The sequence below is a fragment of the Vicia villosa genome, unplaced genomic scaffold, assembly GCF_029867415.1.
Source record: "Vicia villosa cultivar HV-30 ecotype Madison, WI unplaced genomic scaffold, Vvil1.0 ctg.003826F_1_1, whole genome shotgun sequence".
In the NCBI taxonomy this organism is placed as follows: domain Eukaryota; kingdom Viridiplantae; phylum Streptophyta; class Magnoliopsida; order Fabales; family Fabaceae; genus Vicia; species Vicia villosa.
In genome coordinates this window covers 146,336-168,018 of record NW_026706311.1, presented here as the reverse complement: position 1 = coordinate 168,018, position 21,683 = coordinate 146,336, and the positions used below count along the sequence as shown (strand labels likewise).

Here is a 21,683-nt window from a genome sequence, read left to right as displayed (position 1 = left end):
TCAACCGAGTTATCTGATTTAATTCGATTTAGTCATGCGGTTTGACTAGTGACCCAGTGGTTCAACCAATGAACCAGTGACCCAATATCTTCACTGATTTGATGACCGGACCGATTTTTAAAATAATGCCTTAGAGGATTATCCACTATGTTTTAGATCCTCTTTACCAAGACCTCTTTACAACATTCTGATACATACAAAAACAAACACCATACTATATGGTGGACTCTGAATCTTTTTGACTAAAAGAACAATTTTCAACAATCAACAAACACTGTGATGATTCTCACAAAAACTAGAAAGTAAACAACTTTCTATTGACAAACACCTTTCACCAACACACAATGAAGAAATATACAAATACTGAAAAACTTTATTGAGAAATGAAGAATGTTAGTAGGATTTTATATGTCAAATCCAATATTGGGATCATAGACTATATTTTCTCAATATTAAATTTAAATTATATCACATAATTTCTCAAATTGTATTTTAGTTTTGAAACTTTTCTAATTTATGAAAGTTTACAAGTTTAAAACCATTTTGAAAAAGAATGTTTGTTGAATATGATATTTGATTTGTGTAAATGATTATGTAAAAGTTGTTAATTCATTTTATGGTGTATAGTGTTTTACACACACACCTCTAGAAACCTCTATGAATGATTGCATATTTTTGAAAAGGTTTTATGAAATATTTCCAATCAAAACAATGATTCTGGTTCATGAAAAAATAACTACTTCAACCTATAATCGATTATGAGTATGTCGTAACCGACTACAGCTTTCCAACATTTAGAAAATTCATAAACAGACAACCTATAATTGATTATAGGTATGCTGTAATCAGTTACCACTTTTTTTTACAGTAAACAACAAATTTCATTAGATTAAATAGAAGAAGTACAAATCAAGTGACAAACAGTGTGTAAGGGCATTTCCCTTCCACAGACTAAAAACAAGACTAATAGCTGAGCCTACCAAGACTTGGACAACAATAAGCTTTGAGAATAAAGAATCCCACGAGGTATTACCTATCCAATTCCTTAATCCAATCAACCAAACAGAAATCTTCAACAAAAGATAAATGAGTTTGAGAACCACAATCTTTAAATCTATCCAGTTACGGATCATTTTTTTGGCTTTATCACGCACAGTTCGATTATACGGGTTCACAAGATTGAAAAAACTCACCATCGCTAGAAAGAGCATTTGTTGAAAGGAAGAGAGAATCTGATTTGCAAAACCCACCCTAAGATTTTTACTCAAGAACATATTACCTTCATCCAAATTTCTTTGAAGCCTTTCATCAAACACCTGAAGACACACTTACAATAGACTAAACAAAAGAAAAACACACACAGGCCCAAACATAAAACCAGAAAAACAATAAACAGAAAAATAGTAACCACTACCCAAACACAAATTCCCAGCAGTCGTGAATCTTCTATTGGTGGAGGTTCTGGTGGCGGTCTTTTCCCATGTTAGCTGTACCAAACAGTTGGCTCATTGACTGGTGAGGACGAAATCAGAGTTGCGACCGCGAGCACTCGGCGGTTGTTGGTGGAGAGTAGAGAAAATATGCTGGAGGTTGAAGGTATGATATAGCTACAACCCAAAAGGATTGGATGTTTCAAAGGAATGGAAATGAGATCCACAAAGGGGGAGAAAACTCCACTGTGGAGGATGGAACCTCCATGTTGGAGGAGAGAATCTCCGATGACGGAGGGAAAGCGGCGCTCTTGGAACCCTAAGCGGCGCTCTTGAAACCCTAAGTTTAAAGAGAGAGAGCAGAACTTCTCTCTCTAAACACTGTTTTCAAAAGAATTTATAATCAGTTACCACTTTACTTTCAGCATGAAAACAACATTTTAAGGAAAAACTTCAATGATTTTTATGCGTTAACGTGTAAAATATTTTAGCTTAAGTTTGAATGATAATTTATGAGATTTTAAGTGATATATAAGATTAATGATGATATATCAAAGATAAAGACAATCTTAACTTTGTTCAATGTTGATCTTTGCCACTTTGTCATGATTGATTGTTGTTTTCATCTTTTTCTTCTTTGCTGATCACTATTGACTTTCTCGTATTCTTCTTCCATTGATGTTTTTGTCTTTATAAAAACCTATCCAAGGTGAAGGAGAGGCTCTTCTTCACAATCTCCTCATTTTTATGATGACAAACATCCTTTAAAATTTTCTTGTTCATCAACGAGGTTCTTTAATATTTCTAAATTTTGCAATTTGTGCAACATCTATAAACTCCCTGTATCTTGTATTTCCCCCTTGAGTTTTTAAATTTAAAACTTTCTCCCTCTAAAATATATCATGAACAGAACAAGAACAATACCTTACCATTTCTCCCCCTTTTGACATCATCAAAAAGAAGAAAAAATATATTAATATAATGGAGAAGGAAATAACACAATTTATATGAATAAAAATTATTTTATTGCATTATATTTGCGACCCTAAAAATGCGGGGTCGGAATGTGGCTGCTCTAAAAGAGTGGAATATTGCTACCTCTGGGACATCACTGTGGAATGTCCAGGATAAGAAGGATAAATTATGGATTCGATAGGTAAACACATATTATCTAAAGGGCCAGGATATTATGCAATGTAATGCCACTCCAAACTGTTCTTGGATGATGAAGAAGATCATCAAGTGTAGATATTTGATTTGTGGCATGAATTATTGGCAAACTGTTGAACTGATGGTAAGTATAAGATTGCAGCCATGTACAAAGAAATTCGGGGGAACAAACTGTCTGTTAGATGGAGGAAGTTCTTATATGATAACCATGCAAAACCTAAAGCAAAATTCATTTTGTGGATGGCTTTGACTAACAGGTTGCCTACGAAAGATTGACTAAGTAAACTTGGTATTATAGTGACAAGGTTGAATTCGCAGAGCATTTATTTTTTCGGTGCAAGGAAACTAATTGGATTTGGAAGACCATTCTTGAATGGTTGGAGATACCACACATTCTTGAGCAGTGGAGTAAAGAAGTAGACTGGTTGATCCGAGGCCCTCAACATAATTCCTGGAAGAAGCAATTGATGAAGATAGTTGTGGCTAAAACATCATATGAAACATGAAAGAGCATGAATGACAAAATTTTCTCCAATAAGGATGTGGACCCAAGGATGGTTGATAGAATTAAGCATAGTATTGTGATTAGATGTTCTTTGGTCAGAAAACTGTGTCAACATGTGAATGTTAGACAATTTGGTGTTTGTTAAGTGTTTTAAGGGAGTCTTAAATCCTTAGAATCATCATATATAACTAGCAAGAGACCCGTGCGTTCGCACGGGTTGCGCAAATGTAATTATAAATAATAAATAAAAAAAATATAATAATGATTAATAAAAATATATAAAAGATATATAATTAAGTAGTCATCTACCTGTGCATTTATACATATCGCACAATATCATTATAAATAATATATAAATATAGTATAGTGATGGTTAAGAAAGTATATAAAAGATATATAAATTAAGTAATTTCAACCCGTCAAAAATGTATACTTCAGTTCAAAAATAAATAAAATAATTAATTAGTCATCTATCCGTGTGTTCGTACGGGTTGCACAATATCGTCAGAAATATTAAATAAATATAGTACTTTGATGGTTAAAAAATATAATATTTAATATTGAATATCATATAAACATAACATTAATTTTAAAGTGTTTAAAAATTTTTCACTTTGATTTCATATTCTTGTATTTTATTTTATAAGTTAGTTGTTTAAAAAAAATGATTTTTAATTATAAACAAATTGAGTTAAATGTTTCAAAAAATTCAAAAAAATTAATATATAGATTAAAAAACCTATATTTTGTCGGCTCGTTACAACATATGATATATAACATCTGTTCAATTTAAGTTAATATTTTGTCGGCCCGTTGGAAAAAATAATTATAAATAAGAAATCATTTAGCCGTGCGTTCGCACGGTTCATACAATGTCGTTATAAATAATAAATTGAAATAATATAGTGATGGTTAAAAATATATATAAAATACAAAAAGAATAACAAAATTCATACAATGTCGTTATAAATAATAAATTGAAATAATATATTGATGGTTAAAAATGTATATAAAATACAAAAAGAATAACAAAATTTTGTTTTTATAAGAAATTATATATTCATCCATCATAATTGTCTCATGTTTTTACCACCCTACAATTACGTCCATCATATATAGCCTAATTAGAAATTTAATTAAGATATGATTGTAAATTTTTCGAGTATTAAAATATATACTTTCTTATATATTTAAAATAGAAATACAATTTGACTTTTTAAAAATAAATATACTATCTTTCCCAAAATAAATATATTATAATTATTAAAAGTCAAGATATTTTAAATCATGGCTAGTTTATATATTAATAAGTGTAAATATGATTTGCATATTGTTAAGACCAAATCAAAATATAAAATTAAATATTAAAAAATAATTTGAATAAAATCAAAATATAGGTTTTATCTATGCATTAAAAATTTAAAGAATTACTCATATTGATTTAATAATTTGATTAGATTTAATGAATTGAATAATATTATATTTGTTAAATTTGTGTAGTTATTTAAAAGTTATATGCTATAGTAATTCAGAAGTCATTAAACATATGATCTCTAATATCTGTTCAATTTAAATAAATATTTTGTCGGCCCATTAAAAAAATAGTTTCGGTCCGTCGGACATGCCTATAATTTTTAAAGTCTTCTCTATTGTAAATTTATGGATTCTATTAATATTATATGATTTTATTATCTAATAGAAAATAAATTTAAACATAATTATTAATAACACATATTTATCTCACAAAATTGAAAATAATTGTTTAATTGGATCAATTTGAACATATTATTCGTTTATAATCTTGGACACCAGTCATATTTTTATTTGAAATAACAATAATAAAAAATTGCAAAATAGAATGATTATATAAAAGAAAAAACTATTTAGAAAATCTAATAATAATTATATTTGATTAGAAACATTAATGCACCCGTTTGGAATAAAGGAAGAAAATATTTATAAAATCTTAAATAATAATATATACTCCCTCCGTTTTTTATTATAAGTCGTTTTAAAATTTTCACACAGTTTAAGAAAAATAATAATTGTTGTATGAAAATGAGAAATTATGAAGGTTTTTACAAAATTATCCTTCATTAATGACATGTGGAAGATAAATTTATATAATTGAAAGGAGAGAGAATAATAAATATTTAAGGATATAATAGGAAAAATAGCATTAATTATTCATTGGAATTGTAAAGCGACTTATATTTAAATACAAATTTTTCTTCCAAAACGACTTATAATAAAAAACGGAGGGAGTACTACGTATTAGATTACAAACATTAATGTAGTCCTAGAAAATCTTGTAAGTTGATTATTTATATTAATGACAATTATTATTTTGTAAATTGATGTTCTTAAAAGCAATCCCCAATTGTAATTGGTGTTGTTTTAAAAGCTACAATAATTGTTGCATATTTTTATTCCGTTGAGAAATTAAAAATGTTATATGCCATAATTAGAATAAAGTTGTTGGAATGCACATTTTTAATCTTCAAAAATTAAAAATGGCAGCTGCCATAATAATTGGAATAAATTTGTTAGAATTGATAAATCCCTTTCGATTATCATACCAATTTAGTTGCATAAAAATGAATTTATAACTTTTTCAAATAAAATTGATATAAATATTTAATTATTATTTAAAAGAAAAAATATTTGATGATTTATTTGTAACTATCGGTGGACATATTCTGCCATGAAATCTAATAATTTCACATATGGTACATCAGTGCTAAATTAACAACAACAAAAAAAAGTAGTAAAATATTAATATGAAATATAATCCTTAATTGAGAAAATTAATTGATTTTTAACTGAGAAAATTTTACTCTATTTTAAACTGAAATCTCCTTTCATATGTACTTGAGAAAAATCTAATATCAATTTTAAACTTTTATGTCCCTAATTGTAATTTTAATTTTCTAATAATTTATAACTAATAAATACTTATAATTCAAAAATGTTCTTTATGTCTTATTAAAAAAAATTATGTCACATTCGAATCTTTTATTTTCATGCACTTTACTTTTTTATTTTTTTATGGCTCTTATCTATTAAAGTTATTAAATATTCAAATTTTCTAACTTTAACCTTTTATATTCTAAACTTTTACTAATGAAAAAGCACAAATTCTAGGTATTATATGATTACATAATATTTTCTAATAGACTTAATTAATAATTTTATTACATTAAATAAGTAAAATTAAAGGGTTTATGATTTAGGTGATACTAATAATATTATTAATTAATAATATTAATAAAATAATAAACCCTTTAATTTTATTGGTATCACCTAAATCATAAACCCTTTAATTTTATTTAAATTGAATAATTCCGTAAAGACTTTTTTAACCCTAAATTTAAAGTAATTCATGGATTAGTTTTGGGATTTGAATGTAATTAATTGAGGCATTAAAACTCTTATTATAGTAGTTGATATATTAATCCCATAAAATTACATTCATATTAATAAAATATACACAAAAAGTACAGGAATAAGCAATATTATATATTTTCATTGACACAATACACACTCCAAAACAAATAAAAAAAATAGTAAAAAAAAAAACAAATACTTACATATTTTCACAAACATAGTACAATTTCTTTTTACAATTCAATTTGAGACGTCTAATGAAACATCATTCTTTTATTTATTTATGTTTTCATGAAATATACATTGAAAATCACTCAGAATAATCAGAATTAACATCTTAATATAAAAAAAATAAACTAATGACATGCTCTCATTTCACTAAAACAAATAATTCCACCCGATCATGTTGAAAGGTTCACTCTTCCTTCAAAACCTTTCATTCCACTTGTATATTAATTTCTGTAAAAACAATAATAAAAAATTAACATATGAAAAGAGTGAAGAGCTTTTATAAATAGATTAGAAAATAAAACATACTATAATTAAATAAAATGTAATTGATATAATAAGAAAATTAAAATTTATAATAATTTATTAGATTTAGAAAAAAAGACAATTATTCATACTAAAATTAAATTTTGAGATATTTAAGAATATTATAAATAATACACATTTAATTATATTAATTATTAATTAAAATAAAACTGTTGTCCTGTCACTTTATTCATGGAGGAGATTCTTCCACGTCCATAATTCCAAATGTGTGGCTATCATAAGTAAACAAAGGGACTTTTACAAACTCAATTATCAAAGGTCTCTCTGAATGCATGTTTGACAACATCACCACTAAATAATAAACCAAGATTTTCACAAAGAATCTAATAATACTTAGGTAAAAGCAAAATATATTGTGAATATTTGAAACGAAACAAAAACTTACTTCTGTACATCGCAAACCAATCATCACAGTTCTTTTCTCTATTTTTTCAATGTAATCGAAACCACTAATTTAAATCATAGTTCAAAAATAAAAAAAAATGGAAAGAAGCGGCAGCAAAGGTGGACCTCCAGATTTGAGCGGCGGAAAAGATGTGCGACGATGCTCTCGTGGCAAAAAACAAATACTGCAAAACACAATGTTCAAAAAACATAAGCACTGTGAAATCACATAGACATAAAACAATTTCTTTCCATTTCCATCAAATCATATCCTCCTTCAACAACTGCTTCCATTTAGTTGTATGGTCACTGCGAATCAACACTTGTATCCGGTCACCCTAGACAAAATAAGAACAAATGAACAATGTTATAAAAGTTGGAAAACAGAAAATCGCAAGAAGAACACGTAAATACACATAAATCACAAATAATCCTAAAATAACTATTAACATTGGAAACCCTAAAATACACAAAAAATCACAACTAATATAACTATTAACCTTGGAATCAATCACCACCACTTCAAGGTGTTCGACACCTTTGCTATTGACGACGCTCCACAGGTCATTGATACGAACAGCAAGACGCCAGGTTTCGTTGGAATCATCTATATCGCATGCGAAATCTGTTTTGCGAGACATTCTGATGGGAAATTGAATTTTTTTTCACGATTAAGGTGAATGGGAGTTTGCAGCATGTTTTGGAATGGTTGGGCAATATGCTAGATGAGAGATTCTGATTGTGTGAGAGTTTATATGTAGATGATGCATTGCAGTACTTCCAATACACGAAATTAATTTTTGCTGGCTACAGGAATTTGCATGGTTGCAAGCGTGATGGAGGAGCACCCTTGGAAACAACATTTTTATTTTGAATAGGGGAATAGTAGTAGATATTTGTTTGGTCAGCGTGAAAAGATATTAATTACAAGTAACCATAATGATTAATATAATTAAAATAAATTAGTAGTATTAAAATATATGTAATGACGAAGTTATTCCTAAATATTGATTAATCCTTTGATTTTTTTTGGATTAGAATGTAAATATGTGAGGATTTAATTTTCTTATATTGATAGTTGATTGTTATAGGTAATAAATGAAATTAATATTTTTATTTCAAAAAAATTTATAATTTAAATTGAACTACTGGTATCTTAATAAAAAAAAAATAATATGGTCATTGTAAGTATATTAATTTTTTAGTTAGCTCTTGTCATTTCTTTTTGACTTTTGATACTTGTAAGCATATATTTTTGACTATTAATATTTGGAGTATTAGCATATTATAATACTCAATCATTTAAAACGTTGGTCGTTAAGAGGAGGCACCCAATTATTTTGAAGGAAAAGAATAAAATAAAAGTTCAATGTAAGGACTTGATGCACGTGAATGTATGTATATACTGTTTAACACTGAGCATTCAATATTATAACACTGATAATGTACTACATTCATCAAACATTAATATTTTGTACTCATAAGACTAGTTATTTGATGATGTAATGTTAGCATTTCTTTGTGGTTGGATTATATGTGCTACACAAAACTATATTATCTAGACATTACAATATTCCCTCGCTGTTCACGTGTTCAATAGCATCTTATGTTTGACTCGTTTTAGGATGTTGCCTTGAAACTTCTGTTACGTGAACAACAAAATAAATTAAGAGAAAATATGGATTAATTAAACTATTTTGAAATTTGCTTATATACGTAAAGTTATTTTGGTTTCCACATTTAATAAATAGTTAGATATAATTTTATTCTATTTCATAATTTTAAAAGATGCGATTAAATAATATTCAATATACTTGTAAAAATATCATTAGTATATCTCATTTACTAATAATAAGATCCTTCTTATAAATTTCATTTAAAAATAATTATTTTAGCCGATAAGATAACTACTCCCTTTCACAATATATGTCATCTTTTTTATTTTTATTTATATTAAATTATTTGTTATTTTAGAATATCAATGTGATATTTTTGTTTCACTAACTTAACTTTATTTATTGTATTTTAATTATATAACTACTCCACTATCTATTATTAATAAGGAAAGTTTACTAAATAACATTTGTTTTATCATTAAAATCAACACAATTAATTATTATTTTAAAAAGTGTAAAAAGTCAAAAAAGATATCTACTTTGAGACGGATGAAGTAATAGTTATAAGTGATGACTAATAATTAATAATTTATAATTGATGATTGATAATTAATAGTTGATCACTAATAATTGATAAATTAGCTGAATTGTTTGATGAAATAATAGCTTTAGTAGTTGATAAATATAAATAAAATAGAATGACATTCTTTTTATAAATAACTTACTAATTATATTATCTTATATATTATTATTAAATTAATTTTTATTTAAAATTAAATGTGTTTATATATATATATATATATATATATATATATATATATAGAGAGAGAGAGAGAGAGAGAGAGAGAGAGAGAGAGAGAGAGAGAGAGAGAGAGAGAGAGAGAGAGAGAGAGAGAGAGAGAGAGAGAGAGAGAGAGAGAGAGAGAGAGAGAGAGAGAGAGAGAGAGAGAGAGATCCTTGTGCAACGACGAATACTCCCCATCCTTGTTGGTCTTGGGTGTTATAGGATCCCCCAAGGGAGGATCCTTTCCGCCTATAGAGACAATTACATATGCTGGATCCCCCAAGGGAGGATTATTGTCGCCAATAGAGGCAATTACATATGTTGAATCTCCCAATAGAGTATCCTTGCCGCCCACAAAGGCAATCATTTATGCAGGATTCTCCAAGGGAAGATCCTTTCCGCCCATAAAGGCAATTACATATATTGGATTCCCCAAGGGAATATCCTTATCGTCTATATAGGAAATTTTATATGTTGGACCCCTTAGAGATGATCCTTGTTGCCCATAGATGCAATTATGTATGCTAGAGCCCCCAAGAGAGGATCCTTGTTGTCCACTAGTTCCCCATCCAGAACCACCTTAAAAGGGTCCTTGGGGATGAAATATGGGGGTAAAGGAGGGTCATTCGGCTTTTTGCATCCTCAAAATGATGAATGAAGGTCTCCACGGTATCATCCATAAGTTGAGAGATCCCTTCCTCGGTGCTTTCGAGAGGGATCTGAACTTCCTCGAGCAACTTTTTCAATCCCTACACCTCTGCTTGCTGAACACGCATCAAGGCAGCCACATTTCTTCACCAAGCACCTTTAGATCATCCCTTCTTACCTTCATCTGCTTTAACGCCACATTGTCTTCTCAAGTAAGCTTATTCAGGTTATTCACGACAGATAACATTCTCCATAGGGTATCAACGTTTCTCCCTTAACACATTCTCCACCAAGAAGCGTCTCATAAGCTGGGCCTCTAGCAAAGTTGACAGATTTTTGGGAGACAGGGCAAAAAACATCTGATAATCTTCTAGAAAGTTCCTAGAGAAGGAAAATAGAAGATTAGCAAAGGTCATGATGTTGAAGGCAAGGGGCTCCATAAAGAATCCTTAGAAGGAGCCGAAACATCCTCCTATCTCTCTGCCATGGGACATTCCTCTTAGCTTGCTCACGACGTAGAAAGACCATGTTTCCTCTTAGGAATCTTAGGAGGGAGAATCTCGACCTCTCAAGAGGTTTCACCCTGTGCCATTCCCTGGGTGTCAGTAGTGCCGCGATTAAAACACATGATCACTTGCTGTTGAGTCATCTGCATCTTCACGAGTGAAATTTTGGCGCAGTAGACCCAGATGTCCTATAGGATGTCGAGGCATCCGGTCTATCATGAAAAACATAGGCAAGATATAAACAATTTCACGAAGTACTGAAAAGTAAAGAACACAAGTGATTGTTAACCCAGTTCGGTGACAAACACACTTACTCTAGGGGCTACCAAGCCAGGAAGAAGATTTCACTATCAGTAGTACTATTTCATGTAAACAACATTTGGTTTATAGATAAAGAACCTCCAGTTTACCTAATCACTACCCAATACAACCTTTATCTTATAACTCCATCTAAGACAAGAGAACCTCCACTCACTCCCTAGTGATACCTAAGTGTTACAACCCTACAACAACTATTTGAACTACAACTGGAAGGACACTTCCTTGAAAATACCTTGCCAAGATTCTTGACTACGAACAATAACGTAGAGTTAGTCCAAAGCTTCCTCTAAGAACAATACACCTCTTTCCTACGGGCTTCAAGGTAGACACAACATCTTTTGCTTCACAGCTTCGAGACAGACATGGTGACCTTCCCACAACCCGAGAGGTTCACCTTCACAAACCCTAGATTTCTACATCTTCGATTCTCATTAAACTAGGTTACAAATCCTTATATTTATATTCTATACCAAATTGGATTTTGGCTTCTAAAATATCTAATATGCTGTTACAAATAAGCAGTTACTTCTGCTACAATCAAGGTCTTCAATTCCCTAGCTTCCTAATATGTCTCCATATTTAGAAACTATATAAATCTGTATATTCTTAAAATATTCTGATTGATTCTTCAGACCTATTAAATAAAATAACACCTTATATGATTGCATCATATCCCAGAATATTCTGCAACTGTTAAATCCTAATAGATTTAACTTATCCACTTTAGCGCAGGTGCGATTTTGTGACATCTCATACGATATGTTATTCCAGATGTTGAAATAGTTCAACATAACATGTTCCAACATTTTGATAGGACTTCTTTCTATTCCTGGTCTTCTTAGCAAGTTTCTACATCATATTCTTCATTACATTATTGCTGTTATTATTTGTTTTACAAAAATTAAGCCAATCCTAGAAATAGAGAACTTACAACAAGGCGCTCTCATATTTCATCAAGGGGAACCATCATCATCTCGCATGCACAAAACAAAACTATTAGGGCGCCTCCATACGATGGAACAAAGATAAAAAATATTCATCCTTACCTGGATACTCATCGACTCCGTTACCGTCTTCACGGTTCCGGGCGATGATGATGTTGGACTCTAAGGGGGTGAAAGCACTCCAAAACCAAGATCACTTCACTATCCAAAAGGGAAAGAACACATGAATATACTCTCATAGTGAGTTTAGGATCTAGAGTCCAAGATAGGGGGAACAAAGGCTCACCTGCTGCTCCCATGATAACAAAAGACATGTTAACTTGCCATCGCACTCTGACGAACTTGTTTTTCCAGTCCTTATAAGAATAAGCAAAAGGAATAAAAAGTACCCTAGAAAAAGGATGCAACGTTACCATGCCACTGACGGGAAGAGAATTTGTTTTGTAGAAGTGCAAAAGCACACTAACAATGCAGAAACCCCTAAGTTACAACAGCTTATTTGAAAATCCCCAAGTATACTCCAAACATTTGGAGTAAACTGGGAAGAGGCCACATTAGCAGCAGTTAAAAATTCCGTTTTAAAAGAAGAGAAAGAAACTAGAACCCTCAAGTCATAGATAACAGGGAGGTGAAGGTAGAAGTAAGAAGCATATGGATCATTAAAAGTGTGAACATGGAAACCCGATTTATCTTCTCGAGAAATATCATCATAAGTTGAATTAAATGCTACCTGTGCCTTTTCCACTCGAACATTCAATCTGGACAAATTGATTAATGTTTAGGTGTCTCGGAACATCACTTCAAAATAGGCACGTTTTCCAAGGTCTATTAAGAGCCCATGCCACAAAGGCTCATGCGGGCCCATACGCTCGCCATTCCCCGAGGGATTTGCCTTTAAGGGAAGCGCCGCCATCCAGCGAAATCGTTCTCAGGCGAGGGAATCATTGATGGGGGCGAGAGGGGAAATGAGAGTATTTTTAAATACCCCGCTCTTTAAAGACAAGTCCTCGCGCATGAAGGACTATATAGTGTTATATTTAGTAAAACTAACATAGTCCACACTCCTCTTTAATAACCATTACCTTTCTTGTCGTACCCTTGACTCATACACCTAACCATTATCGGACATGGTGAACAAAATAGTTCCATCCTTACTCCTGATGGTACCAACGGTACATGAAATGTCGATGCCATGGCAGAGATGCTAGCCACCATCGACGAATTACGGAGCCACAACCAGACGTTAGAAGACGACGTCCAAAACATCAGATAACTTCAACAGGAGGTTAATCCCCCATAAGAGGTGGAACTGCTGGATCCCTAGCCACTCACAAACAAAATGTGGGGGGACCCTGTCCCTGAAGCTATCAAACCTCCATCCTTATCCAAGTTCGATGGATGCAACGATCTCTACTTACACATCGGCTCCATCAACACACAAATGACCATCATAAGAGCACCAGACTGTCTAAAATGTAAGTTGCTGCCGGACACCCTTATGGAGGTCTCCCTCAGATGGTACATGGACCTCCCCGTGCCCTAATTAATAGTTATCAGGAATTGGTAAAAAAATCTGGCCCACCAATTCGCAGCATTCGTTATCGAAAGATGAATCAGTCGGTTTCAATCGAACGGTTTAAATTTATTCATCCCTAATTATTAATCTATTCGATCCAATCGATTAACAATATATTTAAACTAGAGACTAATATTAAATCTAATTCTAAAATTTATCATAAGAGTTTACCATTTTAAATGTAATTTTTATGGTGAGTGAAGTGAAAAAACAAAGAGAAATGATTATTATTTTTTGGTAAGCAGGGAAAATGAATTTAAAAAGTCAAGGATAAAACGACACGCGGTACGGGTGTTCAATGGTCGTTTCCATTTCCCTCCCTCACTTTCTTTGTCTATATAACACCTTCTAAATCTTCACATTTTCTTTCAAGTTTCAACCATCAATCCTCTTAACTAAAAGAAAATACTCCCCTTTCTCCTTACTTTCATCCGCTTCCGGATTTCAATTTTTCAAATAATCCCTCACTTAACCGGAGAGAAATGGATGTTCAGCAGCGAATCCCTAACGCCGTCGTATCTTCAAAAACGAAAAATGAAAAGCATGATTCACAATCACACCCTTCACTCTACTTAACAAACGCGGTTTTCTTCGGCCTCTTCTTCTCCGTCGCGTACTTTCTTCTTCACCGGTGGCGCGAGAAGATCCGAACCTCTACTCCTCTACATGTACTCACAATCTCCGAGATGATAGCTCTAGTTTCCCTCATCGCTTCATTTTTCTATCTCATGGCTTTCTTTAGCATTGGCTTCATTCTTCATCCCTTCGCCGCTTCCAGTGACGTTCAGTATGATGAAGAAGATGAAACCACCGGTTCATGCCTCGCCGGAGTTGCACCTCCGCTACCATCGAAAACTACCTCGCCGGTGACGGTGCAGCTTTCATCCGATGACGAAGAGGTTGTCCAGGCAGTAGTTTCAGGATCAATTCCGTCTTACTCACTTGAATCCAAACTCGGAGATTGCCGGCGTGCGGCGGCGATTCGCAACCAAGCAGTGGAGAGAGTTACCGGAAGGTCACTTGAAGGTTTACCGTTGGAAAATTTTGATTACGATTCTATTCTAGGACAGTGTTGTGAGATGCCGATCGGATTTGTTCAGATTCCGGTGGGAGTTGCAGGTCCTCTGTTACTCGACGGGAAAGAGTTCACGGTTCCGATGGCAACCACTGAAGGCTGTTTAGTCGCCAGCACTAATAGAGGCTGTAAAGCGATTTTTGTTTCCGGTGGTGCATCTGCTGTTGTCCTCCGTGATGGCATGACTAGAGCTCCTGTTGTTAGATTCAACTCAGCCAAAAGAGCCTCTCAGTTAAAGTTCTTTTTGGAAGATCCTCGAAATTTCGATTCCCTGGCTCACACTTTCAACAAGTAATTTTCTACTTTCGTAGTTTTAGTTTCAAATTATTACTCTGCCAGTGCCAATGACATATTTCATATTTCATATTTCATATTTGTATAGATTTTTATTCATTTGGTAACTGATTTTGTTTGGGATATTCAGGTCGAGTAGATTTGCGAGATTACAGAATATTAAAGCTACTATAGCAGGAAAGAATTTATACACTAGGTTTACTTGTTCAACTGGTGATGCAATGGGGATGAACATGGTATCAAAAGGTGTACAAAACGTACTTGATTTTCTTCAATGCGACTTTCCAGATATGGATGTTATTGGTATTTCCGGTAAATAATTACATCACATGAAGAACTTGTTTAGTTGGATTATAATATTCTGTTTTTGCTATGGTCAAACTTGTTACTAAAATTGTGATGTAATGTGTTATGTTAGGAAATTTTTGCTCAGACAAGAAAGCGGCGGCAGTGAATTGGATTGAAGGGAGAGGAAAATCTGTGGTGTGTGAGGCTGTAATTAAGGAAGAGGTGGTGAAGAAAGTGTTGAAGACTAGTGTGGAGTCTTTGGTTGAGCTTAACATGCTAAAGAATCTTACTGGTTCAGCCATGGCGGGTGCTCTTGGTGGATTCAATGCACATGCTAGTAATATTGTTTCTGCTATTTACTTGGCTACAGGTCAAGATCCTGCTCAGAATGTTGAGAGTTCTCATTGCATGACCATGATGGAAGCTGTGAATGATGGGAAAGACCTTCATGTATCTGTCACTATGCCTTCCATTGAGGTACAATTACTTGTTTTAGTCTTGATTATTTGGTTGTCACATTAACTATATTTAGTTTTCAAGTATGTGGTATAGGTTACAACATAATTCATAGTAGTAAGACTGTTTATTTTGATGCAGGTGGGAACAGTTGGAGGGGGCACACAACTTGCATCACAATCAGCTTGTTTGAATTTACTTGGTGTAAAGGGTGCTAGTAAAGAGTCACCAGGATCTAATTCAAGGCAACTTGCAACAATAGTAGCTGCTTCAGTTCTTGCCGGAGAGCTTTCACTCATGTCCGCAATTGCCGCTGGTCAGTTGGTAAAGAGCCACATGAAATACAATAGATCTAGTAAAGATGTCACCAAAATTGCTTCATGACCTGGCTACATGACAATACTATAATGGTGAGATAAATAAACTTGCATGTATTATCAGGAGTATAAATTATTTTTAAGAGGGCATTAATTAGTGGTGCTTGGATATAGCCTAAAGTTGTACAGAAGCAAATTAATCTTTTTTTTGAAGAAGAAAAGGATTTTTTTTTGCAGTATGTCTCAAGTCTCATCTATTTTAGTCTCTTTTTACTTGTATTTCTAATTGTGTTGTAATCTTTACTATTATCATCTAAAGCTCGAAGATTAATACTTGTATCCTAATTGTGTTGTAATCTTCATTACTAGCTCTTGGTGTTGCCACTTTGTTGGCAGTCAATCTTCCCCGAAATCACGGTTACTAGAACTAATAAGATGGTGGACATAAATTATTGCTTGAACTTATGGCTTGAACTTTGTTGATCTAAATTATTGAACAAAACTAAATTGAACAAAATATTGATAGACAGAACCATTTCATCAATTAGATCCAAAAAAGACAAAAATAATGTAAAGCTTTAAGTTTAAACTATGAAAGATAATGTAAAGCTTTAAGTTTAAACTATGAAAGATACAACACAATGTATGAGAAGAGGTCAATTAGATCTATTTACAAATAAGGAATCCTATATAAAAGGATGAGATTGTCAACCATTAATGTTTATTGATTCCAATACAAATAAGAGATGGAGAAAAGGATGGATGAAAGGTAATATCAAAGGACCGCTTCAATTCATGGTGATAGACAACTATTGAGTCGGTGCTTATTGAATACAATAGAAATGTGAGCAAATGACAAGGGTTCATTTTGCATATGAAACCGAGTGAAATAGAAAAGATGAAATTACAGTGTATTTAAATGGATGGTGAGAGGATTGAAAGACAGACTATGAGAGGTTCTGGTGAGAGGATGGAAAGATAAACACTCTTGAGAGGTTTAATTACGATGTTTTTCAGAAATAAAGCCTCATGTCACCCATGGTTTAATGTTTTTTTTTTTGTTACATGAAGGCCCCAAGGAAGAAAAAACTACACCGGAACCAACCGGATATGGACTAAACCGGTTAGATCGAATTCGAAGCAATCCTTCATGAACAAAAGACAATCCTGAAACATACTAAAAGTTGGCGTTTGTTGAATACCATGCTTTGCTAACTGGTCAGCACACTTGCTTGTCTCTCTGAATGTGTGATTAAAGGAGATCTCCACAGCTTCACAAAGTAACTTCCTGATCTTGCAAAAAAGATTACCACTTGTTGATGCATTCCTATCTCTAGTAATGTCTTTGATAATTTGCTTGGCATCTGACTCCATGATAGTTTTCTTAAAGCCCATGTTAATTCCAATTTGTAGACCTTCATAGATTGCCCAAAGTTCAGCGTCTTGAATTTTGCAAATACCAAGGTTCTTAGAGAACCCTCCCAACCATTCACCATCTGCTCCTCTCATGATTCCTCCACAACCCGCGGACCCATTCTTGTTCATAGCCCCATCCACATTAATCTTTATCCAATCACCTACAGACTTTTCCCATCTGATCATCTTTTCTTCCAGATGAGGAACCGTTGCAACTATATGGGTTGCTTTAGCTTTCTTGTATTCCTGAATTTGGTGCATGATGAATCCAAATTCATCCAATGGTCTGTTGAAGTTATCGTCATGTTCCTCATTATTATGCCAAAGCCAGAGATAATAGCAACCAGTTGCCCAGAAAACTTGCCAGTCATTAACCGAGTCTCGTCCCATATGATGAAATAAATTAAGATGAATCCAATCTTTTAAGGTACCTGCAAAAAACAACAAACTTTTGTTAGTCAAAATCGCTGCCCTCCACAACTTGCTGGCACTAGGGCAATCTCGAAGAACATGCAACGAAACCTCCAAATTTCTACATCTTCTACACATAACACTTCCCAACCCCATGCGAGCTTTCTTAGAATTAGTTAACAGCCCATCATGTTGCATTCTCCAAACAAATAGATGAATTCGCTCCATACCATTAATCTTCCACACGGTCTTCCAAATATTCTCGTTCGTTTTATCATCAACTTGAACGAGATTTCTGTACATGTTCTTAACAGAATATCTCTCATTATCCATACATTCTCCCATACGAAAATCGGGGCCAGCATCTATGCATGGTGGAGGAATACCTTGTATCCTCCAAATGATATCCTCCGGAAGCCAATCCTCGAGAATCTCCCAATTCCAAGCCTTATTATTCAAACACAGACCAGCTACACATGCATTCTGAATATGCAAAGGAATATTTAAGTGCAACTCCTCTATGTTGATTCCTTCCTTGATCCAAATATCCTTCCAAGCTCTGACCAATTTTCCGTCACCAATGTGCCATTTGCAATAATCATCTAGCTTCTCCCAATTTTGGACCAGAAGCTTCCAAAGACTAGAGTCTGAGTTCTTCGAGATAGGGACTCTAATATTTTCGCCTCTTCCATACTTCCCCCATAATACCTTACTCCATAATTCTTCATTTTTCTGTTTAATCTTCCAGCCCATCTTCAACAGGCACACATCATTCATCACATCTAATTGCCTCAATCCAAGGCCACCTTCCTCCTTAGTTCTAGTGATAACATCCCAACCAATCGCATGTTGTTTTCTTCCACTTTCATTATCTCCCTAGATGAAACTACGCTGCAGTTTATGAATATGATTTAAGCAAGCTTTAGGTATCTTCATGGTCATCATGGGATATAATGGAAGAGTTTCAATCACACTCTTAGCAAGAGTGACCCTTCCAGCAAAGGCCAGCTGTTGCCCTTTCCAATTAGTGGGCTTCACTCTAACTTGATCAATCACATATTGAAAATCAGCTTTCTTTGGTGTCTTTCCCGTCAAGGCTACCCCTAAATATTTGCCAAGGGTCAGCGTTTCAACAAAGCTAGTCTTCTGGACAATATCCTTCCGCTGAGTCTTGTGAACATTATGTGAGAAAAAAATCCTTTTTTTTCATAACTAACTTCCTGTCCTGACATCTCACAAAATTTGTGTAAAATATTCATGACGCAGTTAATTTGATTATTGTTTGCTTCCCCAAACAGCAGTAAATCGTCTGCAAACATGAGATGAGACACCGCAGGCCCTTGTCTAATCACTTTAATAGCTTTCCATGTACCATCATCAACAGCTTGAGAAATGAGATGTGATAGTTTGTCAACACATAAAACAAACAAATACGGAGAAATAGGGTCTTGTGGTGTCGTTTTTTTTACCTCCCCGTTTCACTTGGGAGGACGGCACGCTATACCCTTCACGCGAAATTTGGAAGGAGAATGCGCCCGAGGTGGGATGAATTTTGTTTCAGTTCTTCCTACGATATCACACGAACTTTCTTATTGTCCTACGAGTAGGAAAGGGAAAAAAAGATCTCAACTAAACCCTAAGAGTTTGCTAAGTGTGGGGATTTCACCTAGACTAGAAATTCTGGAGTCCGGGGGGTCGGTTATATATAGGTGTTACAACCGGATCGAACATCAAGTGATGATTAAAAGATCAATGAAGTCGCCATCGATTGTTTATTTATCCCAAGAGATGGGAAAGGAAAACATCGACTAAAACCTAAAAGGAATAAAACAAAGAAAAGGTCTTATGACCTAGAGAAATGGGTAAGGGTGTCGGTTACGCAAGGAGAAGGGGTTAGCACTCCTCGCGTCCGTCGTACTCGACGGGATCCGCTCTTGTTAGTCTAAGTCTATGGGTGTTATCTAAATGTCTAAATCTAAATGCTAAGGGAAAACGCGCGAAGAAAGAAAAGAAACACGGGGAAAAGAAAGAAATATTTACAAAGATGTGCTCGTTCGGGCCCCGCGACCCAATGCCTACGTATCCCTTTAAGGAATCAGAGCAGCCGTAGTTCGGCTTACAAATTTTTTGTATGTTTTTTGTTTTTTAAATGAACGATGTTAAACGTCGCATTCCACTGCTGCTCGACCTTTGGAGACTTATACAATTGTCGTGGAAAGGAATTAACATGTTCTTAAAAGAAAAAGAAAATTGAAATTGGTTGGTGTTTTTTGATGTAGATAATGGTGAATTAAATCCCAATGCAAGGATACTCACCCTTCTCTACTTTTTTAAAGTCTGAGAATTATTAAGTAAATTAAGTGTGTTTTATAGTTGGGTATTTTTTAAAGGGAAATGTGGATAGTGATGAATTAAATCCCAATGCAAGGATACTCACCCTTCTCCACTTTTGATAATTATTAAGTGTTTTAAAAGTTGAAAAGAAAAAGAAACTAAAGGAAAGACGAAATAGAGAAATTCTAACATCCTAAAATTAAGTTAAACTAATTCTACCTAAAATTGGAAATAAAAGAACTAATCTAATATAACTAATCTAATATTTTTTGGGATTTTTAAATACTAAGAGAAAATAAAAGAAATCTAATTAAAAGACATGTTTTTTGTATTTTTATGAGAATTAAACTATTAAAACTTAAAACAATAAACAAACATGATAAAAATGGAATAAAATAAGTGAAAGGGAGGTGTAAAGAGTGAAGGGCGTTGGGCATGGCAAGCTTGGCCCATAATCAAATTGAAAATCAGCAACAGAGGTGCATAGCAGTAAAAACGGAATGGGCTGGGCTATCAATGCAAGCCTAAAATCAAAGGAAGTAAACCCCAGACGGGGGTGAATCGCTGGAAGTAAAGGTATAAGAGTGAGAGCGAATTGGGCTACTTTACCTTGAGCCCGCATAGCAATTAAAACAATCAAAACCCTAAAAGGAAAAAGAAGGATCCTCCTCCTACAATCAAACTCGTGAAACGCTGCTTCCCTGTTTCACGATCTCTCACTCTCTGCAATTCTCATGAACCTCATTCGATTCCTACTCAGTCTTGATTCAACGCACAACAAACTTTCGCCTATTCTCTCAACCTCAAACCCTTTGTGTCCTCTCATCTCTGTTTTCTCAATCTGAGAACATGCTCTCCTATTCTTCTAACAAGGCGAAACAATAATGAACACGCAACAATAGATTCAATCAACAACTAACATGAAATCAACGGGCAACGGAAACGATTCTCAATCAAACGCAGGCAACAAAAAAAATGGAGTTAAAATGAAGTGATTACCGACGGAGATGTGAAGGATAGAAAAACACTTAGAAAGGGGGGATTGAATAAGTGTGACTTTAAATCTTGGACGATAAAAATAAATTGCACAATTATTTTTATCCTGGTTCGCTGTTAACGAAGCTACTCCAGTCCACCCCCGCAGAGATGATTTACCTCAACTGAGGATTTAATCCACTAATCGCACGGATTACAATGGTTCTCCACTTAGTCCACGACTAAGTCTTCTAGAGTATTCTGATCACAACTTGATCACTCCAGGAACAA

At 33.6% G+C, this 21,683-nt stretch overlaps 1 protein-coding gene across 1 annotated transcript; it reads left to right on the top strand.

Annotated features, from left to right (window-relative positions):
* Window positions 1-14,190: 14,190 nt before the first annotated feature.
* On the top strand, window positions 14,191-16,495 carry LOC131641540 (3-hydroxy-3-methylglutaryl-coenzyme A reductase 1-like). The gene is made up of 4 exons (XM_058911847.1): window positions 14,191-15,192; window positions 15,326-15,507; window positions 15,614-15,960; window positions 16,081-16,495. Exons 1-4 carry the CDS (start codon window positions 14,309-14,311, stop codon window positions 16,321-16,323), a joined length of 1,656 nt encoding a protein of 551 aa, XP_058767830.1. The 5' UTR covers window positions 14,191-14,308; the 3' UTR covers window positions 16,324-16,495.
* The last annotated feature ends 5,188 nt before the right edge of the window (window positions 16,496-21,683 follow it).